The sequence below is a fragment of the Elaeis guineensis genome, chromosome 14 (assembly GCF_000442705.2).
Source record: "Elaeis guineensis isolate ETL-2024a chromosome 14, EG11, whole genome shotgun sequence".
Lineage (NCBI taxonomy): Eukaryota > Viridiplantae > Streptophyta > Magnoliopsida > Arecales > Arecaceae > Elaeis > Elaeis guineensis.
Genome location: NC_026006.2, coordinates 49,825,217 through 49,849,065, shown reverse-complemented (window position 1 = coordinate 49,849,065; position 23,849 = coordinate 49,825,217). Strand labels below are relative to the sequence as shown.

General features: G+C 44.7%; 1 protein-coding gene across 1 annotated transcript; it reads left to right on the top strand.

Moving 5' to 3' along the window:
* The first annotated feature begins 15,485 nt into the window (after positions 1–15,485).
* Positions 15,486–23,088, top strand: LOC140853616 (uncharacterized). Its single transcript, XM_073248272.1, has 6 exons — positions 15,486–15,996; positions 19,090–19,151; positions 20,466–20,520; positions 21,790–21,888; positions 22,353–22,466; positions 23,029–23,088. Exons 1-6 carry the CDS (start codon positions 15,901–15,903, stop codon positions 23,086–23,088), a joined length of 486 nt encoding a protein of 161 aa, XP_073104373.1. The 5' UTR covers positions 15,486–15,900.
* Positions 23,089–23,849: the final 761 nt, after the last annotated feature.

Genomic DNA, 23,849 nt, shown 5'->3' with positions numbered 1-23,849 from the left:
CCACACCCTTGATAGGCTTTGCCGGGGATGTCGTCGCGATGGAAGGAGAAATTACCCTGCCTCTGACGGCCGGCACCGAACCACGGCAAAGCACGGTTCATTTGACTTTCGCGGTTGTCCAAGTGCCTTCGGCCTAAACGTCATACTTGGACGACCCGGACTTAACGCCCTCAAGGCAATCATCTCGACATACCATCTCCTCGTTCGGTTTCCGACAAGGAACGGGGTCGGGGAGATGCACGGGGACCAACAGTTCGCTCGTCGATGCTTCCAGATCTCCGCTTAGAACGACGAGTTGAGGGGTTCCCTGACGATCGACAAACTGGACCAGCGAGAGGAGGAAGAACGGGGCTCACCGGTCGAGCAACTCGTGTCAATCCCGATTGCGGGAGACCCCGACCGAAAGGTATGGGTCGGGTCTCAATTATCCGACCCAGAACGGCGACGATTGACAAGGCTGCTAACGGCCAATGTCGACATATTTGCTTGATCGACAGCAGATATGTCGGGCATCCCCCCAGAGACAATAACCCACCGACTCAACATCGATCCGACGATGAGGCCGGTGAGGCAGAAGAAAAGATCCTTTGCTCCCGAAAGACAGAGGGCCATCGACGAGGAAGTGGACAAGCTGCTCGAGGCGGGCTTCATCAGAGAAGCCACGTATCCCGATTGGCTCGCCAATGTTGTCATGGTTAAGAAAGCCAACGGGAAGTGAAGGATTTGCATCGACTATACCGACCTGAATCGGGCCTGTCCAAAAGATAGTTTTTCACTTCCAAAGATCGATCAGCTGGTGGATGCGACGTCCGAATTTCGACTGCTCAGCTTCATGGACGCCTTTGCCGGGTACAACCAGATTCGGATGGCACCTGAAGACGAGGAGCACACTGCCTTCGTGACCCTCAAGGGCCTCTACTGTTATCGAGTGATGCCCTTCGGACTGAAAAACGCTGGCGCCACCTACCAACGACTTGTCAATAAGGTCTTTAAAGACCAGATCGGGCACAACATGGAGGTATATGTGGACGACATGCTGGTGAAAAATACGCAGATTCCAGATCACATTCAGGACCTCGAAGAGGCCTTCCGCACTCTACGTCAACATCGAATGAAGCTGAATCCGACTAAGTGCACTTTCGGGGTAACCTCGGGGAAGTTCCTCGGATTTCTCGTTTCTCAGAGAGGGATCGAGGCCAACCCTGAGAAAATAAAGGCGATCATCGACATGCGTCATCCGAACACCAAGAGGGAGGTCCAGCAGCTGAACGAAAAAATCGTAGCTCTCAGCCGGTTCATTTCTCGATCAGCTGAGAGGTGCCTTCCGTTTTTCAAAACTTTGCGGCAGGCGAAGGATTTTTCTTGGTCGGATGAGTGCCAATGGGCCTTTGAAGATCTGAAGAAGTACTTGGCTTCCCCACCGCTGCTCGTGAAGCCGTAGGTCGGGGAGATCTTGTATCTCTATTTGGCCACCTCCTCTGAGGCGGTCAGTTCGGTGCTCGTCCGAGAAAATGAGAGCCGAACCCATCAGCCCATCTATTATACCAGCAAAGTGCTCCGCGACGCTGAAGCCCGATATTCGGAGATGGAAAAGATGATTTTCGCCTTGATCGTCTCTGCACAATGACTCCACCCATACTTCCAAGCTCATGCCATAGTGGTTCTCACCAACCAACCCCTGAGGGCGATCTTGCGCCGACCGGACACATCGGGAAGACTGACGAAGTGGGCGATGAAGCTCAGCGAGTTCGACATACAGTACCGACCGCGGCCTGCCCTAAAGGCTCAGGTCCTGGCCGACTTCATCGCCGAATGCCCGACCACCGACCAAGGGTCGGGAGCTGCAGACCCGAGAGGAGATGCGGTCTCCGAGCTAGACCCGATCTCCACCTGGGTACTGCACATCGACGGAGCTTCAAATGCTCAGGGGAGCGGGGCTGGATTCCTGCTCACCAACTCGGATGGAGTAGTCACCGAGTATGCCCTCCGATTCGACTTCAAAGCCTCCAATAACCAAGCCGAGTACGAAGCGCTCCTCGCCGGCTTGAGGATGGCGAGGGAACTGGGCGTCGACAGCCTCCGGGCGTTCTCTGATTCTCAACTGATTGTGGGGCAGGTCAAAGGTGAATTCGAGGTGCGAGATCCGACCATGGCCAAATATCTCCAGAAAGTGAAGGACCTCATAGCGCGCCTCAGGTATTTTGAAATTTCCCACATCCCTAGGTCGGAGAACGCCCGTGCCGACGCACTCTCCAGACTGGCGACTTCGGCTTTCGACTCTTTGGGTCGGACGTTCGTGGAGAACCTCGAGCAGCCGAGTGTCGATCGGGTCGAAGAAATACTACAGCTGGCAGCTGAACCAAGCTGGATGGATCCGATTGTTCGGTTCCTGACTGACGGAATCAGTCCTGAAGATCCCACGGAGGCCAGGCGGCTCTGATGGTCGGCCTCCCAATATGTGATCATGGATGGCCGACTCTACAAAAGATCGTTCTCCCTTCCCTTGCTTAGGTGCTTGGAACGGACCGACGCAGACTATGCTCTCCGAGAAGTGCACGAAGGGATCTGCAAAAATCACTTGGGGGGCAAGTCTCTAGCCTACAAAGTCCTGCGACAGGGTTACTACTGGCCCACCATGAGGAAGGACGCGGCTGAGTTGGTCCGGAGGTGCGAATCTTGCCAGAAGTACGCTAACGTGCAACACCGACTGGCCAGCCAAATCGCTCCCATTGTCACTCCATGGTCTTTCGCTCAGTGGGGGGTCGACATTCTCGGTCCTTTCCCTCCAGCAACGGGTCAAAAAAAATTCATAGTTGTCGCCATCGACTACTTCACCAAGTGGGTGAAGGTCGAACCCCTGACGCAGATTACCGAACGAAAGATGGAGGACTTTGTCCAAAAATTCATCATCTTCAGGTTTGGGTTGCCGCATACTATCATCACCGATAATGGGCGGCAATTCGACAACCAAGACTTCAAAAATTTCTGCGCAAGGTTTCACATCACGCACCGACTGACTTCGGTCGGGCACCCACAGTCCAATGGCGAAGTTGAGGTGACCAACCGGACCATACTACACGGGCTCAAAACCCGATTAAATGAAGCCAAAGGCCTCTGGGTCGACGAGTTAGGCTCCGTTCTGTGGGCTTACCAAACGACCCCCCACGTACCGACAGGGGAGTCGCCTTTCGGTTTGGCCTATGGGATGGAGACGATGATCCCACTTGAGATTGGACTGCCGTCTACGTGGGTCGAGCGGTATCAAGAGCCGGACAACTTCGATTGTCGGAGGGCCGACTTAGACCTCCTCCCCGAACTGCGAAATGAGGCTCAACTTCGCATGGCTTCATACCGACAGAAGGTGGTCCGGTATTACAACGCCAAAGTCAGACCAAAGCTCTTCAGGCCTGGTGACTTGGTCTTGAGAAGGGCGGAGGTCTCGAAGCCCCTGGACCAAGGGAAGCTGGCTCCGAACTAGGAAGGGCCCTACGTGGTAGCAAACACCTATGGGCCAAGGGCTTACCGACTAGAGACTTTGGAAGGGAAACCCATTCTCCAAACATGGAACGCCGACAACCTGAAGTTGTATCACCAATGAACTTTGTACTCGTTCATTTGGAATACAAATCCAGTTTGAAATTTTGGAGTTTTAACTCTTCGACTGACGATCGACGCTCACCAAGGTTGAGCACCGACGTGCCGACTCGGACTTGGTATCCGCCTAAGACCGACGGCACCATCGTCGATGATACATCGACTCTTACAAAGACCGATGGACGGGAGTCACACTCCCTCGACGATCGACGAAACATCGGACCCTTACAGGGACCGATATATCTATATTGTCGGGAGTTGACACTCCTTCTACGGTCGGACTTTTGGGCCAGACAATCGGCTAACCTACTGACTGAGCCCCGACCAAAGAAAGGCGAAATGCCTATGCGACCGCCATCGCAACTTGCCGACCGAGCTACGGTCGGTCGAAGGATATTCGGCTTGCCACCGTCTATCGCACGATGCGACCTCACTCGCATTCACAACTCACCGACCGAGCTACGACCGATCGGGAGATATTCGGTTTACCACCGTATATGGTGAGGCGCAGTGCAGATACCCGACACTAGGGTATCGGGATCCAACTTATCGGTACTCCCCTGATTAAATGTGCCGGACGGCATTCGACTGAATGCGTCGGAAGAGACCCGACTACCGAACCTTTATCCTGCGGTCGGTCGGCTTCCGACTCAACGAATGCGCCCGACTTACGACCGGAGGAAGGACGCCCGACTTACGACCTCGACCGTCAAAGGCCGATCCAAAGTCGGGACTTGTCCTACCTTCGTGGCGGCGTGAGTTGCCGAACGTCCTAACCGACCTATATGAGTTGGCAACCTACGAGTTCGGGTGCATTCTACAACACATGAAAGAAAGAAAAACAGGCGGGGGGAAAAGTTTAAGACTGATTTCATTCAAGATCAAAAGAAGCTTACAAAGCCAGGCCGAAGCCCAGTTACAAGTGTTCTAAGAAGAAAAAACAAAAAGGATAAAAGACGATGGGGCCGCGGTCATCCTTTCGAGTCAATCTCCTCGACCGATGGAAGGTCGGGGATGACCGACGTGTCCACCGCGATCGACACTGGGTCGACGGCCGAAGCAGGATCATCGATCGGCAAGGGACTGGCAGTCGACGCCGGGTCACGAGTCGCAGCTGTCTCTCCTTCGGCAGCTTGTTTCTGGACGGCCTCTCCCGCCACGGCGATGCCTCCCGACGACGGGTCGGCCATCTCTTCCGTGACTTGGTCCTCGGCTCCTGGCGGGACGATACTACTGAGGTCCAGCTCTGGGTACAGGGCTTGGACCGCGTCCTGACCATCCTCGTACCCCACCCGGTACGACGCGAAGCCAGACTCCAACATTTCCTCCTGGTACTGGTCGGTGGCGCGGAAGTCATCCACTGCCCGACTTGCCGACTCCTTCGCCGACCTTGCTTCCTCTTCCGCCCGGCCGAGAGAGTCCCTTGCTGACTCTGCCTCTGCCTTCGATATGTCGGCGTCGGCTTGGGCGATCGACAGGTCCTCCTCAGCCTTGGCGAGTTTCTCCAGGCTGACCCGGAGCTGCTCGCGCTCGCCCTCGAGTTCGGCGGCGACGCTGTCACGCTCGCGCCGCAGACGGTGCACGGTCCGACCCTTGCGTTTGGCTTCTTTCCGGGCCGACTTGAGCTCGGACCCGAGACGAGAGACCTCGTTCACCAGTTTCGCCTCCCGGTCGGTCGACTGCTTCAGGTGGTCGACCAGCATTGCCCGATCGGCTTTGACCACCGCCGTCCTGTCTTTCCAAGCCGCCCGGACGTTCCCGAACCTCCGGTACCCGGCTTCAAGTTCGGACATGGTGTAGATCAGCTGCCGACGTAAGCATTTCGTCAGGAAAGCAAAAAAAATATTAAGGAAGGAGGAGGCGAAGCGGAACTTACCTTGACCATGGTCGGGTAGAATGAAGATAACATCTCGGTCACTTGCCGAGACCTCAGCGCCTCTACGTCGGCTGGGAGGAGGATCCCCTGGCACAGCCTCCTGGCAAGGTTGTGGTCGGCCAGTGCCGACGCACCTTCGGGGAGCTGAGCACTGGGCGGCACAGTGCGACTCTCCGACCTCATGTCGTCCGCAGGGTCCATCGGGGCTTTCCCCCGATCGGCCACCCCGACCGACGGAACCGGCAGGGAGGGGATGCTCGAGTTTGACGCGGCACCCCCTGTTGCGGCTGCAGATGCCATCGGTTGATGTTCGGGTTCCCGAACATCATCTGATGCCACACCTGCCGGCGAAACTGCCGCTTCCTCCACCGGCCTCTCCTCCGGTTGCGCTGCCGGAGTCACGAGTGCTATCACTGGCTCCGACTGGTCGGTCGCCGACGCCTCGACGGTCGGCACCGCTGGGGTGGGCTTCTTCGGCGGACGCGAAGGTCCTGCCTCCGATGCCGGCCTCTTCCTCGCTGCGTACTGTCGGATCTCGGCGTCGGTCGGTCGCATCCTCGGAGGTGTCCCTGCGATACCGACAGAAATATTAATCTAAGAACCGGAATAAAGGCCGAATGAAAAGAGAACCAAGGGATCGGGCGATACCTAGTCGAGGGACCAAGCTCAGGCCAGCATCATAGAGAGCTTGTTCGGTAACAAGCTCCCTCTGCTTCGGGACTGATATGTCCTTGAGTCGGTGGAAGTCCTCCCGGTCGTCCGCCTCCACCCGACTGTTCTCGTTTGCTTCGGTTCGGGGCACGCCCCAGCGAGAAAGGAAGCCCCAGGGAGAAGAAGATGAGACGAAGAAAAACTGATTCTTCCACCCGTGGATGGACGATGGAAGACCAGTGATGAAGGAAAGACCCTTCCGGGGGTTGAAGAGCCACCACCCTCGGGCCTTAGGGTGGGGTCGGAGCACAAAAAATGCCTGGAAGGGCGAGATGCGAGGGTTGGTCGGCAGAAGCTGACACAACAAAGCGAAGCTAATTATTAGTCGGACGGAGTTCAACGCCAGTTGCACCGGACAAAGTCCGTAATAATCCACCAGATTCCAGACGAACTCCAGAATCGGAAGCCGAAGACCCGCGCGGAGATCTTCGACGTACAGCGCCAATTGGCCCGGCGGAGGGTTGTTAACCCGACCGCCGACCCCTGGGGTGGAAAGTTGAAACTGCTCCGGGATGCGATACTGATCCCGAAGCCGATCAACGTTCGGCCCCGAAAGCGAGGAAACCTCAACTTTCGGAGTCGATCGAGGGTCATCGGTCGGATTTCCCGACCGAGCCCCCCGAGATGGATTTCCGGCCATCGCACCAGAACCGAGGGAAAGGCGAGGCCTAAGAAGGAGAAGAAGAAGAAGGAGAAGAAGAAGAAGAAAGAAGGGAAGGATCACGAACCCCAGGAGACCGGAAGGGGAGACAACTGCCGGCGCCGACGGAGGAACCACTCGGACAGAGTCTCTGCAGCAAATTGTTCAGGGTGGGGCTTCGAGCGCAGGTGGCCCTATATATATAGGGCTGTTCGATGGCCAAGATGACCCCGCGCCGACCGAGGTCCCCCGGATGGGCGACACGTGGCGGCATCTGGGCCCTCCCTTCGGTCCGGTGGATCGGCGCGCCATCCCGGGAAGGCCGCACCACCTTCATTTAATGCGAAAGGTGCCGTCTCAACCACCTCCGACACGTGGCGAAAGGGCCGCGGTTCCGAATTAAATCGCCCGCGGCGATTCGCGTTCCCGATAGGACGCCTGACAGCGCCCCGCGCTCCCAGAATCGGCGCTGGGCGGTGATTTGCATTCCCCAAAAGGCGTCGGGCACCCGATCGCCTGACAAATCGTCCGACACCCGATCGCCTGACACCAAATCGTCCGGCACTCGACCGCCCGACGTAACATCTGACGCCAACAAGACGGGACGCCTGACACCGACGTAACGTCTGATGTCAGTGAATCGCTCGACATTCATGAGACACCTGACATCGTATCGACTCACGGTACGGTCGGGTTGTGGCATACGACGAATCCACTCCTTTTCACCCAGCGTTGCTGTCCAAATGGAGGCATCGGCCAGCGCACCGTCCGACTCAGGAGTGGAGGGGGCAACTGTTGGGGGATACTGACCGTTCCCGCTCGCGACGGCTTATGGTCGGACATACCCGACCGACCGACCGACCGACGGACCGACCGACCGGACGCCATCACCGGCCGATTAACGACCCTTTACCGACTGAGGATATGTCGGTCGGGCAGACCTTTCCCACTCTCCCGACCGACAGAACCGGAGAGTCCGATGGCCGACTCTCGCAACATGCCCGGCTGATTATCAGAGGGGCCCGAATCTTCGCCGGACGCCACACAAATGGCCACCGACCTAGGGTCGGTCGACTCCTCCGATCGCCGTATAGCTGCCAGAGACTGTCAACCCTGACAGCAACATGCGGCACTGCCACCTAAGGGCATTATCCCGCCTAGCGCATTGTCAACCCTAGTGATTTGACAGCCCCACGATGATGTGACACTTTCACGGCGACTCTGACAGTCTACAGTGAGTTGACAATTCCTCAATTGTCCGCGCCATTAATGACGGCGCCATACCATGCTCCACTATATATATATCGGGGAAGGCAACAGTGCAGAGGCCTCCGGAAAAAAAGCAACAGGCTTGCTCCCTCTAACTCTCTCTTTCTCTCTCTCGATTGAGCTCTCTGTCTTTATTTCACTGTTGCCCAGTCACCTCTCTGACTTGACCGTCGAAGGGTCTCCATCGGAGTCATCATCGATCTGTGTGAACTTTTTTTTTTTGCAGATGTTCATTCTCGACGATCAGATGATGAGGGAATTGGTAGCAACACTTCTGATGGGTTGGCAGTGGCTATGGTTAGTCCAAAAGTTTGAGCTTAAGTTTGGACGATGGTGTATAAGATTTAAGATTTTCTGCTACTACCGATATAAGGTCGTACAACCTTCGCCCTGGTTGGAACGAGATAGGCCCTACTTAGTAGCAGAGAAGGGAAAGGGTGCTGGTCTAATCAAAAGGGAAAAGTGGGTCGGCTTTTTATTCGAATAACGTGCAGTGCGCAATTAACGCTGGCGGCCATTAAAAAATGGATAGCTATCCAATAAAATGACTTTAAGTGCCGTACACGATATGTTAGTGTTAATGGTCGCCCATCTTCTAATGATCACTATTGATACTCGATACAGCACAGCGATGCAAACCACAAAGAGGTTCTTGGGTCCTTTTATCCTACAGTTTGGGGCCAAATTTCCATAGTTCATCCCTTGCACCTCATAAAGCTGGATATCCTTTGATAGCTGTCGTATCATCCGATTGTAGAATAGATGGTTGTCAAACATCCATAAACAACGCGTTGTGTATAGCACGGAATCTAATATTGATAAATTTTATTTTATTTGGTAGTTGTCCGTCCCTATGATTAAATAATATGATGGTCATCAAAAATCATACAATTTTTTGTAATGCGGAACAAACAAATATATTTTAAAAAATAATAATAATAATAATAATAAATAGATATTTTCAATAATTTTTTACGTGATGGCCATATTAGATCTGCTCATATTGTGGGCCACCCATGTAGCCCGCTCAAGTTTAGATCCTTTAAAACGGACTTAGGTCATGGTTTTTAGCCGACGATTTGAGTCAGGTCAAAAAATAAAATAAATTGAGTTCAGATTTACGTCAACCCAATCCAGACCCAGTTGAGTCCCGTATCCCCCTAATTCTTCTTCTCTTTGGCTATTCTTGACTAGCCTTTCTCTTCATATCTTTCTAACCCTAATTTTTCTTCTCTTCGCGTGCTCTCTGATGGTAGCTGCAACCATACAAGGCAGTTATTGGTGGCCAAATCAACATCTCTGGTGAAGTACTCAGAAAGAAAATGTTGGGATTCTAGCGATCAGACTATGCTATTCGCTAATTTACAAGGCTTAATTATGATCTCTAGGCCGATCGATGCTGGAATCAGTCTTGTCCTCTCTACCATCTCGCATTGTCTCCGCTGCTACCTTCTTGTCAGCCACCACCTCCTCGACTATGCACCTCCTCCTTAGCCTCCCCACCTCCTCCTTATATCTCTTGTCCTCCTTCCCTCGCATCATCCTGTCCTCCCCATCGCCTCGTCACATCGTTCTAACCTCCATGCTTCCTCCTCGCATCATCCCACCTCTCAACTCTTGAGCTCTAACTGCCTCCTTGCTGCCTCCCCACCTTTTTCTTGTCCAAAGAAGCCTGAGACTTGGCTCGAAAGACCAAAGCTCAATATGGAGCAGGCTTAAGCTTGGGAAGGAGGTCTGAAGATCAGACCAGATCGCATTCGAACCTGAAAAAGTGCTATTATCCCTTAAGCTGAGCCCGACCCAAATCCAACCCCACCCATCGATAAGCAAGTCTAGTACTGCATAAAGTTGCATATCTTTTGATAGCTATCATATCATCCAATCATGGAGATGGTAGCTGTTAAACCTCTACAAACAACATGCTATGTATAGCATGCAATCCAATATAATCTATTTTATTTTATTTGATAGTCGTCTATTTTCATGATTGAATAATATAGTGACCATCAAAGATATACAATTCTTTACAATGAAAAACAAATAAGTATGTTTTAAAATAAGAATAATAATAATAAACAGATATTATCAGCAACTTTTTATACGATGACCATCCATAAATTATAATCAATAATATAAATAAATGACTGGCTACATTAATTTTATTACTAGAAGAAAATTGATTTATTATATCAAGGTTTTATAATATGTAATATGTCAGTTTTGGACCGGTTTAGGTTTGGATTGGGAACTTAGTAATGCAAACCCAATCCATATTTGAAACATATCATATTTTTCAATCTAAGTTTAATCCAAATAATTCCGGTTTGAATTGGACTAGATTAATTTCAAATTATATCTATATCAAAAGCAAAGTTAATGCAATCCACTTGTAGCCCCAATAGCATATTAAAAAAAATTGTAAACTTAAGGTGAAAAATAATCGACAAGTATCTCTAAATTAGTCCTCAGTGTTTGAGTATACTTTGGCAGTCTCCTTGCTTCTCTTTTCTTTTTCTTTGCAATCTTTATAACTTCTCTACACATTTTCTAGCTTAGAAAGCACCGAATAAATTCCTTTCCAAATGCTTTTGTCATAAATCATAGTGTAATATTAAAAATGTATTTTAAAAATACTCGCATGTGCACACAAACTGGTGTTGTTTCCTCCTGTTGTCTGATTTTATTCTTCATAAACCTTGGCATTTGACCAAATTATGCTAAGCATTTATTTGGTAGATGCGGTGCTGTCTTGTAGGACTCCTAACAGTGATACAACCAAATAGAGGCGTGTGATGTCCAGGATGATCTCTTTGCATTCATTATTATATAATAACTGGACAAGAACATTAGAGAACCGGCTTCCCGCCCCCCGACTTTGATTCAATGGCTTTCAAACAAGACCAACTTCTATACCAGATCACCGAGTCAGATCAATATTCACCAATCCTAAGTAAGATGAGGATGAGTAGAGATTGGGTTCAAGTCTTGCAAGTAAAACAAGTTTACTGAGGTCGAATCAAGCCAGATCAAGTTGATCAAGTAAGGAGGAACAATCAATTGGCCGGCTTTTTCAAATCAAGAAGTCGGATGGCTCAAATGGATCGGACGACTCGATCCCTATGCTAGCACGCATGATGTATTGTCTGCTTTGGTCTAGACCTATAGCTTGGGAGCTATATGGGCTATTTTGGATCTTACGATTTTATTCTTTAAAAGATGTCTCGTGAGGAGGGAGATGGCCTTGTTCCCATATAAGCTATACTCCCTCTTGATCAATGTGGGACTAAAAATGCTTTCTCTACACCACAACACCTACCTTGCTTGATCCTGACAAATTACAGGCCTAGACAAATCACTCTAAGCAACAGAATCCGAAGAGTAACATACACATCCAAAAATGGCTGAGTCAAATTGGGATATGCTTGCTCTCGATCTGATCCAATTATATGTTCGAATCTTGATGTTGAATCCAAACCTAATCTATAGAAGATCGGCTTAGGTTGGATCGGATCTATAGAATTTAATATATATATATATATACATATATATATATATACATATATATATATATATACATATATATATATACATATATATATATATATATATATTAAAATGGAGACTTCTCAGCGGAGAAGTCTCCGCTTGACACGTGGAGCTTTGGATACAGTGGGAGGGAGCAACCTGACAAAAAAAAATAAAATTCATTGCGCTTTGAATTTGAAGCAGTGGAGAGGAAATAATAGGCCGCGTGGGGGAAGAGGTATTTCTTTGGTTCTGATTGGGGTTTTTAATTTTTGAACAAGATGTCCTCTGTTGAAAATTTTCATGACCAAGGATGAGGATCCAGCCCCGCCCCATGACTTCCCAGCCACTTCAGGAATTGCTCCACCCCTTATTCCATCAAAAATGTATGAGTAGGGTTTCCACCATCCCTTTTGGATATCTGGATGTTTCCCCAAATTTGGATACACAGTCTTCTATTCTTGAATCTAGGGTTTCTCACTTGATCTCCATTCCACGCAAACTCTATTCATTTTTAATCACCTTCGAATGTTCGGATAGAGGAGAAGTTCGAGCAATGTGAAACAAAATTGAGAGGGTTCTGGGAGTTGTAGCGATGGATCCTCCTTTACTAGTGTCGCAGTGTTGGTGCTAGAGATGTGGTAGTTTCCAACGGTCGGAGTGCCATTGTCGGGGCTAAGGGTTGGGTAGATGGCTCTTGGATCAGAGGTCACTGTCATTGGGAATCAGGATGCATCGCTGGATGAGTCCACAGTCATCAAGTAGAGTGATTTGAGTCGGGGGAGGAGGAGAAGCACCTCCAGCTCTTCCACGCCCTCAAAGACCTCCTTTCCTCCTCCTCCTCTCTCTCCCTCCGTTTCCTAAAACCCTTGCCACTTTCTCTCTCCTCTTCTTTAGCATTTTAGAGGTGGAGGATGGTGAGAGTGACAAAGAGAAAGGGAGAGTGCTTCGAGCTTGAACCTCGAGATGGGCCGCGCCCATCGCCCCTCTGCCGCCGCATCGAGTGGCCGTCGGGGTCCAACAGAGTCGTACCTTCATGGATGCTTGAGCGAAGTGGGTCCGTGATCGGATCCAGTGAGGGCGTCATCCTTCGATGCATAGCAGGGGAAGAGAGTGAGGAAATTAGAAGAGGAAGATGATGACGACGACCACAACCACGATGAATGGGTGGCGCATACTAGATCCCGTGACCGGCCTCCTCTATGAGCGGCAGACGTGGTGGTGCGGGATGGCGACAGGGTGGATTGGGGGAAGGAAGGGATTTTTTTTCCTTAGCAGCATCTCAGGATGCCACATCAGTTGTCCCTTGCTTCCATACATGTTTGGGAGTGGATAAAAAAAAAAAGTCATGTGAGAGAGAATTTCTCTCATATTTTTATTGAAATTTATTTTTTATCTAAAAAATGACTAAATACATTAGAAGATTGTTGGAAAAAAAAAGAAGATACCACTACCAATTCCTACATATAAAATATTTATTGTTGCCTTCTTGAGCCAAAAGTCAGTGAAATTGTGCAATATATTTCTGAATTTAAATTTTATTTGAAATAGAGAGCAATGTGGAATAATAGTTATACATGTTTTACACTTATATATATTAGTGTAATTCAGTGGTATCTGTTTTACATGAAGCATGAGAAAAATTGAGAACATAAAACTGCAAAAACTATTTATCTTTGCAGTGCTCACATTACATATAAGTAGAGAATTTCTTAAAAAAAAAAATCCAGCATTGGAAGTAGCTTGGTTTTAGACTGAAGTAGATTTCTAAACTTTTTTTTTTTAAAAAAAAATTAAAGCTTGGATCTTCAATATTTTAATTGTAGAAAAAAAATTTTAATTTTTAAAATTTAAATCTCTCGCAAGCCATCAATTGGAGGCACGCTCACCAACTGATTTCTAATCGGTATCTCATAAGACCGTCTTCTGTCACCACATTGATATATTTTCGCTCTATCTCAAGCTCGAAGATGTTACTATCATTGATGGCAATAGTAGCTGATGGATAATATTGTCGACTCTACTATTAAGAGATAATAGATTTATGAAGGAGTTTTATGGAATCAGGATTGTCAATCATCATAAAATTTGTCTGATAACTTATAATTCACACTATGTACAAAATATAATTTTTTAATTATTTTAATTATTTTTAAAATATATATATAGAATAGATATAATAAAATATTTTTTTTAAAAAAAATTGCATCTCGTGCATTGCACGGGGGTTATAAACTAGTATTTTTTAAATCGAACAGTATGTTAGGATAGAGTCCACCTCATATGTCATCCAGTCTCAACTAGATTTGGATTGGATCGGATTGGATCAGATCAAAGTTCAAAAAACTCAAATCATATATATATATATATATTAAAATGGAGCAACTGCATTGGTGCATCTTCGTCCGCCATGTGGGCATGCCTCTGTCCGCCATTTGTGTAGAAAAGAAAAAAAACTCGGGAGGAGGTAGGTGAGGGCTCGTGAAGGTTCGAAACTAAAAAGAAAAAAAAATAGATCTTCGGAGAAGGGGGAGGCACCTTTAGGGAGAGTTTTTGGTCGGCGGGGCCGTTGGTGCCGGAGGAGGAGGGGACGAAAGCGGTGATGAAGCGGAATGATAGGCGATGGGGGGCGACAGAGGATGAGGTGGACGTAGAGGCGGATGGGGGAAGGGAGTGGGGGAGCGCGAGGGATTTAAGGGAGGCGGAGGGGGAGGGTGAGGGGAGGGAAAGGGGGAAGAGGGGGCAGCAATCAAGGTTGAGGCAGACAGCCATCACTTCTAGCTCGCCTTATGTCCCGCAGCCCCTCCGTCATTTTTCAGATCCTCACCAGTGCCTCCTTCGATGTTAGCCCCGACTGGAAGTACTTCTCCTTCAAGAAGGAATGCGTGCCCCAGCTCTGCACCTGGACGCTGTCCTCGACCTCCGCCACTACGAGCCTGTCGATTTCTTTGATGGGGCCATAGGGACAGATTGTCACGAGAATGGTGGTAGGGCCGCTGTGGTGATGGGGACCATGATGGTGGTTGCGGCGGCGTTCTCCAACCCGACCTTCCACTGGCTGCCGATGGAGGACAATGGATCGACTCCGTTTCCATCTCTGATGGAGAAGATGATGGCGGCAACGACCGTGAAGTGGAGGAGCATTAGCGGCATGTGCATTAAGAGCACCCGCCTATGGTTCCAAGGGTGTCTCGAAAGAACTTTATCAAAAAGAAAAAATATCGGAAAAGAAATCATTTCAGTATGGATAATGTGAGTTGTCAGTGAATACACTAATAAGAAAAGTTACATATCGCCTATATATATTTTTTAATATAAAATTTATATACGACAGTGGCATTTTTTTTTTTTTTGAAGGGGATAAGTAACAATTATACTTTTTTTATTTATTAAGATTGCATGGAGCGATTTTGCCTATTGCTTGTCAGATCATTTGATAATAAATTTTATGGTTGGCTCTTGATTTTTGAAAAGCGTAAGCCGCATGAATGCAGGATTAAAGTCTTAGTGCTTCTACATAGACCGTCAAAAGATTATATTAGGATTGAATCTAAATCAAAATCTTCCTAATATCTCTCTCTACCAACTCTCACGAATGAACTGAAAAAAATATAATAAAATTAATAAATAAAATTAAATATTATTAAAAAAATATTTTATGCATGTATGGGATTATAATCTAATTTAATTTAAAATATTGATGGAGCAAATATTGGATTACGATCCAATCTTCCGAATTATTAAAATTGAATTAGATTACAGTAAAATAGATCTGATCAGATCGAGTCATGGGTCAATCTCAACCATTTGCAGCTTCTCACATGGGAGCTGTGCGGCGTGTGCGCTGCGGGGACGAGGAAAGTTGGGTAAAATAGCGATTCGTACTTCAACTAAATTTGCAGCAGAGCAAGTTATTGTACATGCGTGGAATGATACCATTGAGCAGAGGATAAGAAGCTCCTTCCTCTTTTAACAAACAAAGGAATAGGATCCAAGACAGAGAGAGCACGCGCGCCGGGAATTTTGCGGCGTCTTCTTCGGTTCCCGATAATTAGGATCTATCCGGTGCTAACTGCTTACCAACGTAAAAAAAAAAAAAGGGAAAATTTTATTTTTTGTTTTTTTGCTATTTTTGGGGGGAGGGGAGGGGAATTGAAGAAGAGGAGGAGCGGAGGGGAGTCTAAATCTGGCAAACGTCGGGGGATTGAGGGCGAGGAAGCAGGGGATCACGGTGGAGGGCGAGGACGCGGAGGAGTGCAGGCCGTGGCGTCGGAGGCTGTCATCGATGGCGGTCTCCTGGTCTTCTCTCCTTCGGATCTCCCTCCTCTTCCTTCTCGCGGCCGCCATCGTCGCGGCCTTCGCCACCCTCCCCATGGAAAAGGTATCGATCCTCTTTCTTGATTGCTTTTTTATTGAATCTGTGTTTATTTGGTGGTGTTATAGCGGATTTTGACTCGTTTTTGGATTTGGAATCGATCCGGCATTTGCTATTCATGTTGATTAATTTCTGAAATCTCTTTTGATTGCTAAATCTTTGGTTCTTGTTTTAAAAATTGCTTTTCCAGATCTTGTTTCTTGTGGAATTTCTTTTTCTTTTTACTTCACTATCGAGGATGATTAGGTAATGGGATTGGAAGAGAATGGCGGAACGCTTAAATGTGGATGGATATAGGGACCGTGGATTCTGTGGAAATCTGGGCTTCTGGATCGTATTGCTGGGGTTTGAGATTTGTGAGGTGATCTTTTTTATATCTATGACTGGATTGACGGTCCATTTGCTATTTATTGTAATATATGCGACAAGCAATTGGAAAGAAGTCTTCTTTTGAAAGGTGACCTCCAAGTTTTGATGAATAAGTGTGGAACTTTAAATGAAGGATTGCCAGTCCAGAACTCCTTTTGCTCAATTTGTAGCTTTTGGTTGTTTATAGATAGACCACAGGTAATGTAATCGAGAGGCTTTGCAATTGAAGATGATCTTGTATTGCATAAAAGGGGATGCTTGTTTGTCTATGAGGTTTCTTTAAAAATGGAAAGTTATGAATTCCATCATAAATTCCGTTTACAAAAATGGGGAGACCTGTTTTTCATAAAACTCGATTTTCAGGTTTTATTACTTTCCAAAAGTAGTTAAACAAGAGTTTTTATAAATTCATCCACTTTAGGTTTTCCTTGAACCTGTTTTGGCACAATCTGACAGCCAAACAGCCCCAAGAGTCTGCTATAATGAGAAACTAGAAGTACTGGACCCAGTTTTACTTTATTTTATTTATACAGGAAAGATTTAGGTGCTTGATTTTTAAACTTTATATAAAAAAGGGAATTCACATGTCTTCTCCCATGTGACATAACTAGATACAGTCCTAATCACTCTGTTTCCTGATCCGCATGAGTCTAGTTTCTCTCTTTAAATAGAGGCTTCAAAACTTAATCACATCCTTTGAAAATTTTGATTCCTACAGTTGGATGTTGGCAATTTTGAGGTAATATTATGAATTCTAAAGTAGGTCCCCCATTTTCTAAACGGCTTCCTTGTTATGTTAGATAAGATAGTTATGTTCTGTCATTCTAATTAAATAAATTGTTTGGAAACCGATGCACTTTTGATATGGATGGTCATGATATTGAGTTGGTAGGGATTTTGGAGAGATGGCTTGAGATGAGAGTTGAACATTCTGATGGAGCAGACTTCTCAAGCAAATGTGATGATGAAGTATGCTGAAGGAGGGGGTTTGATAGTTGTCCTTTAGAGGAGCAGATGGATGTTGTGGGTGTAGTAAGAGAGGTTGTGAATCAAGCAATTCAGGAAGTTTTCAATCCCTAAAGAGGATTCTTTTAAGCAAGATAAGAAACATGATTGACATATAGAGAATTACTCAATGCCTAAAATCTGCTGTCTCCATCCATTGGAATTCCTATGACCAATTCTGGACATTCCTATCCGTTTTGAGGGAAAGAATAGGCAGCCTAGCCTACTTCCATTGAGAAAATGAGAGGAAGGTACAGAGACACTGTCCAGGAAGGGAGAACAAACCAGACATCCTCCTATAATTGCACCTGAACAGTTCTTTTAGTGTTCATTAAGCTGTAGGTTTTTCTACTATTATACATGCTGAACTTATCCCTTCATCAGAATTCAACTATGTTAATTAGTCCTGCATCCAGTGTTTTTGAACTACCTGATCTGACCCTAGATGATCTGAATCAATTGAGCAGATATACTAGGACCAAGTCAAGACTCTAGGCTGAAAACCTAGTCGACAAAGGTCAGTCATGCTAGGTCTAAATCCAACCCTAGATTGATGCACTCCTATGACATATGAATGTGAATGGGGAAAGTTGGAAACGTGAAACTCAATCATTGGGTGAAGGAAGGATAAATGAAGTAGTGGCAAGTGCACTAGAGTTGCCTTGAGGGCCAAAATAAAACATACATAGGGATGTTTTATTGATGGATAGTGGCATCACTTCTTCTAATTAACAATTTTTGGTATAGAAGCAAGTAGAAAACAGAAAATTGTGCTTTGCTGTTAGTAGAATCTTGTATTGCTGCGAATGATTAGACTTTTTCTATCTTTTCTCTATTATTTCGTAAGATTTTAATGATGCTCCTGTAGTAATATAAAAATATTCATATCCTTAAATTGGACAAATCAGTTCGCTCATTATGGGGTCTTTTTCCAAAAAATGTTCACCAAAGTTTATATTTCAAATTTTCTTCTACCTGTGGTTTCTCTTCTTTAAGAATGCCATTTTAGTTTTCATACCAATTCTTTATTCTATAATGTGTCTATTTCCATTAGATGTGCTTGATTCTTTTTTGGATTCTATGTGATATCTTGGATGAAGTCTTTTGAAATGATTACTTATAAATGCTAAAATTGTAGATTGATTATGATCTTTAGGTGTTGTCAATTAAATTATCTATCACAGGCTTCAAAGCTAAAATTGTCTTAGTACTAGACCATATACTGGCACCCAACTAGTACACTCTAACTGAGTGTTGGTAAGGTACATACCTCGGTATCGATACTCATGCTGGGGGACATACCAAGTCTCACCCTAGCATTATGGTGCATAACGCCTGTATTGGGTAATACGGTCTAGTATAACAAACAATGATCACAAGATTCGCAATCATAATTGACTTATTGCCTATGCAATCAGAGTGAGCTATGTATCTTTAAAAATTCCTCCTCTTTTGGGCAGATTAATTGTTATATTCCTCAAAAGATGGTAGTGGATTGAAAGTTATATTCATTCTTTTAACTGATAGTGTATGTTGTGCCGGATTGCCTGGTAGATGCTCCATTATTCTTATGCTCATAGTTGGAAAAAGCTGTTATTTTATTGTTAGTATCATCAGTATTTGATTCAATTGTTAACTTCATGTGTATTACTTTTGTGAAAATGTCGACTTTGCTTATTGTCTTCTCATTGACTAAATGTTATAACTATATTTGCTTGCCAACAGATTTTGAAGGATTTTTTGGTTTGGATCAAGGAGAATCTTGGTCCATGGGGTCCTCTTGTTCTGTAAGTGATGGTCATTATTTTTAACTCATGCTATTTCAAGTTTTCCCCACTTCTATCATGGTGTTTGTCGAAGTTCTAGCTTTTGTTTCTTGTTGCAACGTGAATGCCAAATTTTCTTAGGTTTGCTCACCACCTTAAACTTAATTCACCAAATTAGACATGAATGCTTGTCACTTTAACCATTACTATCATTAACTAAGATGAAAGTGACAACATGTGCCCATGACATATGTTGATATATATATCAGGAAGTTATGGCTACAACTGAAGATAGTGGCTCTTTTACTTATGTTATTAAATGATCTGAGGAGACGTGTATTTTGACTAGAAAAGAAAAAATGTATGGTATGCATCTTGTGATAAATATTTCCTATGAAAATCTTTAACTACCTCTGAGCTACCTATGATTGTTTTCTTAATCATTCATCACAAGTTAGGGGTAGCAATTTACTGTCCCATCAGGTACCCAACTCAACATGGCCCTCATGGGATAGGTTTTACCCAACCTTCAGTGGATCCAAAGTGGGTGCAGGTAATGGTAAAACCCCCTCTAACCTAACCCAAATATATATAAATCCGCACAAAATCCCCTCCTTGAGGCAAAAAATAAAATGATTTGTATGAAAAAAATTTGATTAGTGTAGCTTAACCTCACCCAATTCATCCCACTCCCCCCCTGTTGAACTCTACCTGCCCTGCTCTATCTCGGGACTCCACCTGCCCCCAGTACCGAGACCCTGCACAGATTTTGGGTGGGGTGTGGGGGGGGGGTTGTGTGTGCGCGTGGGCGGTGGGGATGTTGTTGTATAGGTAATAGACGACCCGACCTGTTGCCATCCCTATCACAAGTCAACAATCTTCTCTAATAGAATTTGACTTTCTCATTTCTGGTTTTCCACGTGGCATCTTCCAAGTTGACTTGGGTAATTCCATCATGTGTTCCATGAAATCATTATTGACATAATGCTAAAATTGTTACTTCCTTGGGCACTAATTACTAAGAGCAATTTTTCTGACAAATCTTGTGGTCTAAGTTCTATAATGTATAAGATTTTGTAATCAGTTCTTTTCACTGGTAAACTTTCTATTAGTTAGATAGATAACATTTGATTTCTTGTCGTTTCACTTCATCTCTTGGAATCCATCATAATGCATATCTGAGTTTATTGACACAATGAACGTATGTATTCTCAATATTTACATCTGATATAGTAAGTACTTAGTCCTTAATGATACTTGCACATTCAAAATTTGATGTTCATATCCTCCAATATTGAATCCTGGCATTGACTTTTATCTGAAAATAAATTACAGGGCTGTGGCGTATATTCCTTTGACTGTGTTAGCGGTTCCAGCATCAATACTTACAGTAAGCATGAACTTGTGATTTTTTGAGTAGTTGGATACCTTGTCATTGTATATTTTTGTCCCTTATAATCAATCATTCTCACATATATGGATAATTTTATTGCTGATAGTTCCTTATATCTTTCAAACTATCATTCTGGCTGCACTCTTTAATTTGCTGAGCTTGTGACTGAATTGTGGTAATGTTCATGCTTCATACTTGTCTTTGAGATATGGATCATGCATCCATACATACATAGATACACACACACACACAATATATGTATGTATGTATGTGTATATGTATGTATGTATGTATATATTACACGCACGCCGCGGCGCATGCACACACACATATGTATGTATATATGTATATATAGACATATATTTTTTGTTTGTGTGTGTGTGTATACACAATATATATGCATTTGAATTTTTATTTGGTTGCTCTTTTTGCATTATACAATATATTCATAAATTCTATCAGCCAGATAGATGTGATGACTATGCTTAGTGCATATACTACCTACAAAATTGATTCTCAACTTGACTTATCCTTTAACATTTGTGCCTCAATATGAATGCAGTACGTGATGTCAAAGCTTGTCATTTCTCATCTTCCTCTGAAACTAATTCTGTGTAGGGAAATTTTTGAGAGCTGCACCCTAATTGCATGAACTAAATTGCAAACACAAAAAAACTAGACTTCAGTGTTCCATGGAAAGTCCATTTGTTGTCTAAAGTTGCCTTGACCAGATATCAGGTACATATTCTTAGAGGTTGTTATCAGGTTGACATGACAAGCAATAATAAATTCCTGCTCCATCCTAACATTGCCTTCTTGACCTTGATTAGTGCTCCATCTTTGACCAATTTAATGGGAAAAAGAATTATGACTATATGTTTGCTATTGCTGTGTTATAACTTATACATGGATTCTTTTTTTTTTTTTTTTGTGATTTTAAAGACCTTCAAGTATAATATTAATATCAGAATTACCTCCTCCGATGTTAATTCCTAGTCTCATACACTTCAATTTTCTGAGATAACTGAACTGGTTTCTATCTGAGCCATCATTAATTAAGTTATGACATATAACCATTTGGTTGACCAATGTTCAATCTCTGCATAAGTTCAGATTGCTTTTTCATCTTTTATGGTGAATGCATGTAGCTATCTTTTTGTAATTCATAGTGACTTATAGATTTAAGATATGATAGAGTTAAACATTTATACTTTGTTTTAAGATATCTGTAGCTCATTTTTTAAATATGTGCTATTTTTTTCCCAGCTGGGTGGTGGATATCTTTTTGGGTTGCCTGTGGCTTCATTGCTGACTCCATTGGAGCAACAATTGGTTGCAACAGCTGCATTCGTGCTTGGTAGAACGGTAATTTTGTTCATAGTACTATTAAACTTAAAATGTATATTCCTCTCTTTACCTTTAATAAATCGGCTTCTGCATCCATTAGTTTTTACTGCTCTAAATATTTGTTCTTTTTGGGAGGATGATGTATATTTTCTTCCAAAATACTTGGGTGATATTGGTTCATGTGTGGCCTTTCCAATAAGCATAGCACTTTGTAAGATCTTTCCTTTTCGTAGAGGCATCCAATCAATTGAGGTGATCTTGGATTGGTCAAAACTAGCTTGCCATGCAATGGAAGTTAAGATTACTGAATTCTACATTTGATTTAGAGTACAGAGGGGAATCGGATAAGCTATCTATGATGATTGGGTTGACTGAACAAAATGCTACTCGAATACCCCATGTGTCTTCAGCATTGTCAAATTGATTGCGCTGCTGACAAATGATGGATAAGCATACTGACTGTAATGCAATTGCCATTGAAGGGAGTTTTTATGCTAAAGGTTGACATAGCGGCTATAGGAATCAGTTTCAGAAGTGCTCAGGTTGCTGTTCAAACCAGCGGAGGGTTGAGATTGCAAATGAGTGCGCACAATCAGGTATTTTACAGCCTCACTCTGCTGCAAGGAACATCAGGAAGCAAGAGCAGCTGGATTTTCATCTATATAGCCAGATTTTTTCACTAATTAACTGGCCTTTTATTTTATTGTTTCAGTTATATTATTTTCAATTTAATTAGGAAGTGTGACTGTTCGTGCAGTACTTTAGCATGAACAGTTATTGGTGTAGCACCAGTCTCAGTTAAGAGTCCTAATATGGTCAAGTTGGTGAGTTAATTAGCATATTGTAGGGGGGGTTGTTTCTATATTTGCAAGAGCCCTAGTTGACTCAAAAGTAGAAAGTTTTAGGGATTTTTGTTAGGTCTGTAAAGAGTTTCAAAGTGCCCTATTGGAAGACATTGTATGCTGAAAGTTTTATGAAGAAATGAGAGAACCCTTTTGGCCAAAGTTCAGTCTTCTTCTTTTCCCTCTCTTGGTCTCCACTCATTGCAGACCATTCTTACCTGGTCCTGCATTAGTTTGGTAATGGAGCATCAAGAGATCGTATCCTTTCCTTCTTTCTTGATAATCCTTCTTTCTTTCACCCTGGTTTCAATTGCAGAACTCAGTTCTCAATTTGAATCCTTTACTCATGAATATGAGGGCATCAAGCAATCCATAGAGCAATTGAATGATGGGGTTGCATGATTTGAAACATCATTGGTTGCCACGGAGACCACCTTGGATGCAATTGCAGTAGCAATCCTTGGAGATAAAAGCAATGCAACTAAAAAGAATGAGGATCTCCATCAGCTTTGATTGTCCCTGTGTGCAAGAATGCATCCTTCCTCAGCAAATTCTGATCAGCAGCCCAAAGAGCAGTGATCTGTTGATGTCGAGCTAGGAGCAAAGCTTGAAATAGCTTATTTTTATGGAGATAATAACTGGAGGAACTTCTTGATTGGCTGCACATTATTGAAAGTTTCTTCACTGGTACAAGCTAACAGATGAGAAAACTTATTTCTTGCAGAGGCAAAATTAAAAGGGACATGAAGATGGCTATGGGTTGTCACATTGTCCCTCCAAATTACAAGCAACAAATCCATATCCAGCTTACACACCTTGTACAAGGAAGCATGATGGTGGAGTACATTGCTAAATTTTACAGTCTAGCGACATGTTCAGAGTTTCCTTGTAATGAAGATATCATGATTGCAAATATTGCCAAGGGCTGAATCTTTCCATCCCATCAGGTTTGGCTACTGGCAGGTTATATGCCATGGCTGATGCTGTTCAGTATTCAGATGTCTTACAGATGGAAGAAGAACAGAGAAAAAACAGCTAGACAAGGCTCTTCTACAGTCGGCAAGGGCTGACAACTCTATTGCAGATTTGAGCTGAGAGAAGTCTCAAACTGTTCTATTGCCTCGTAATTGACCAGTT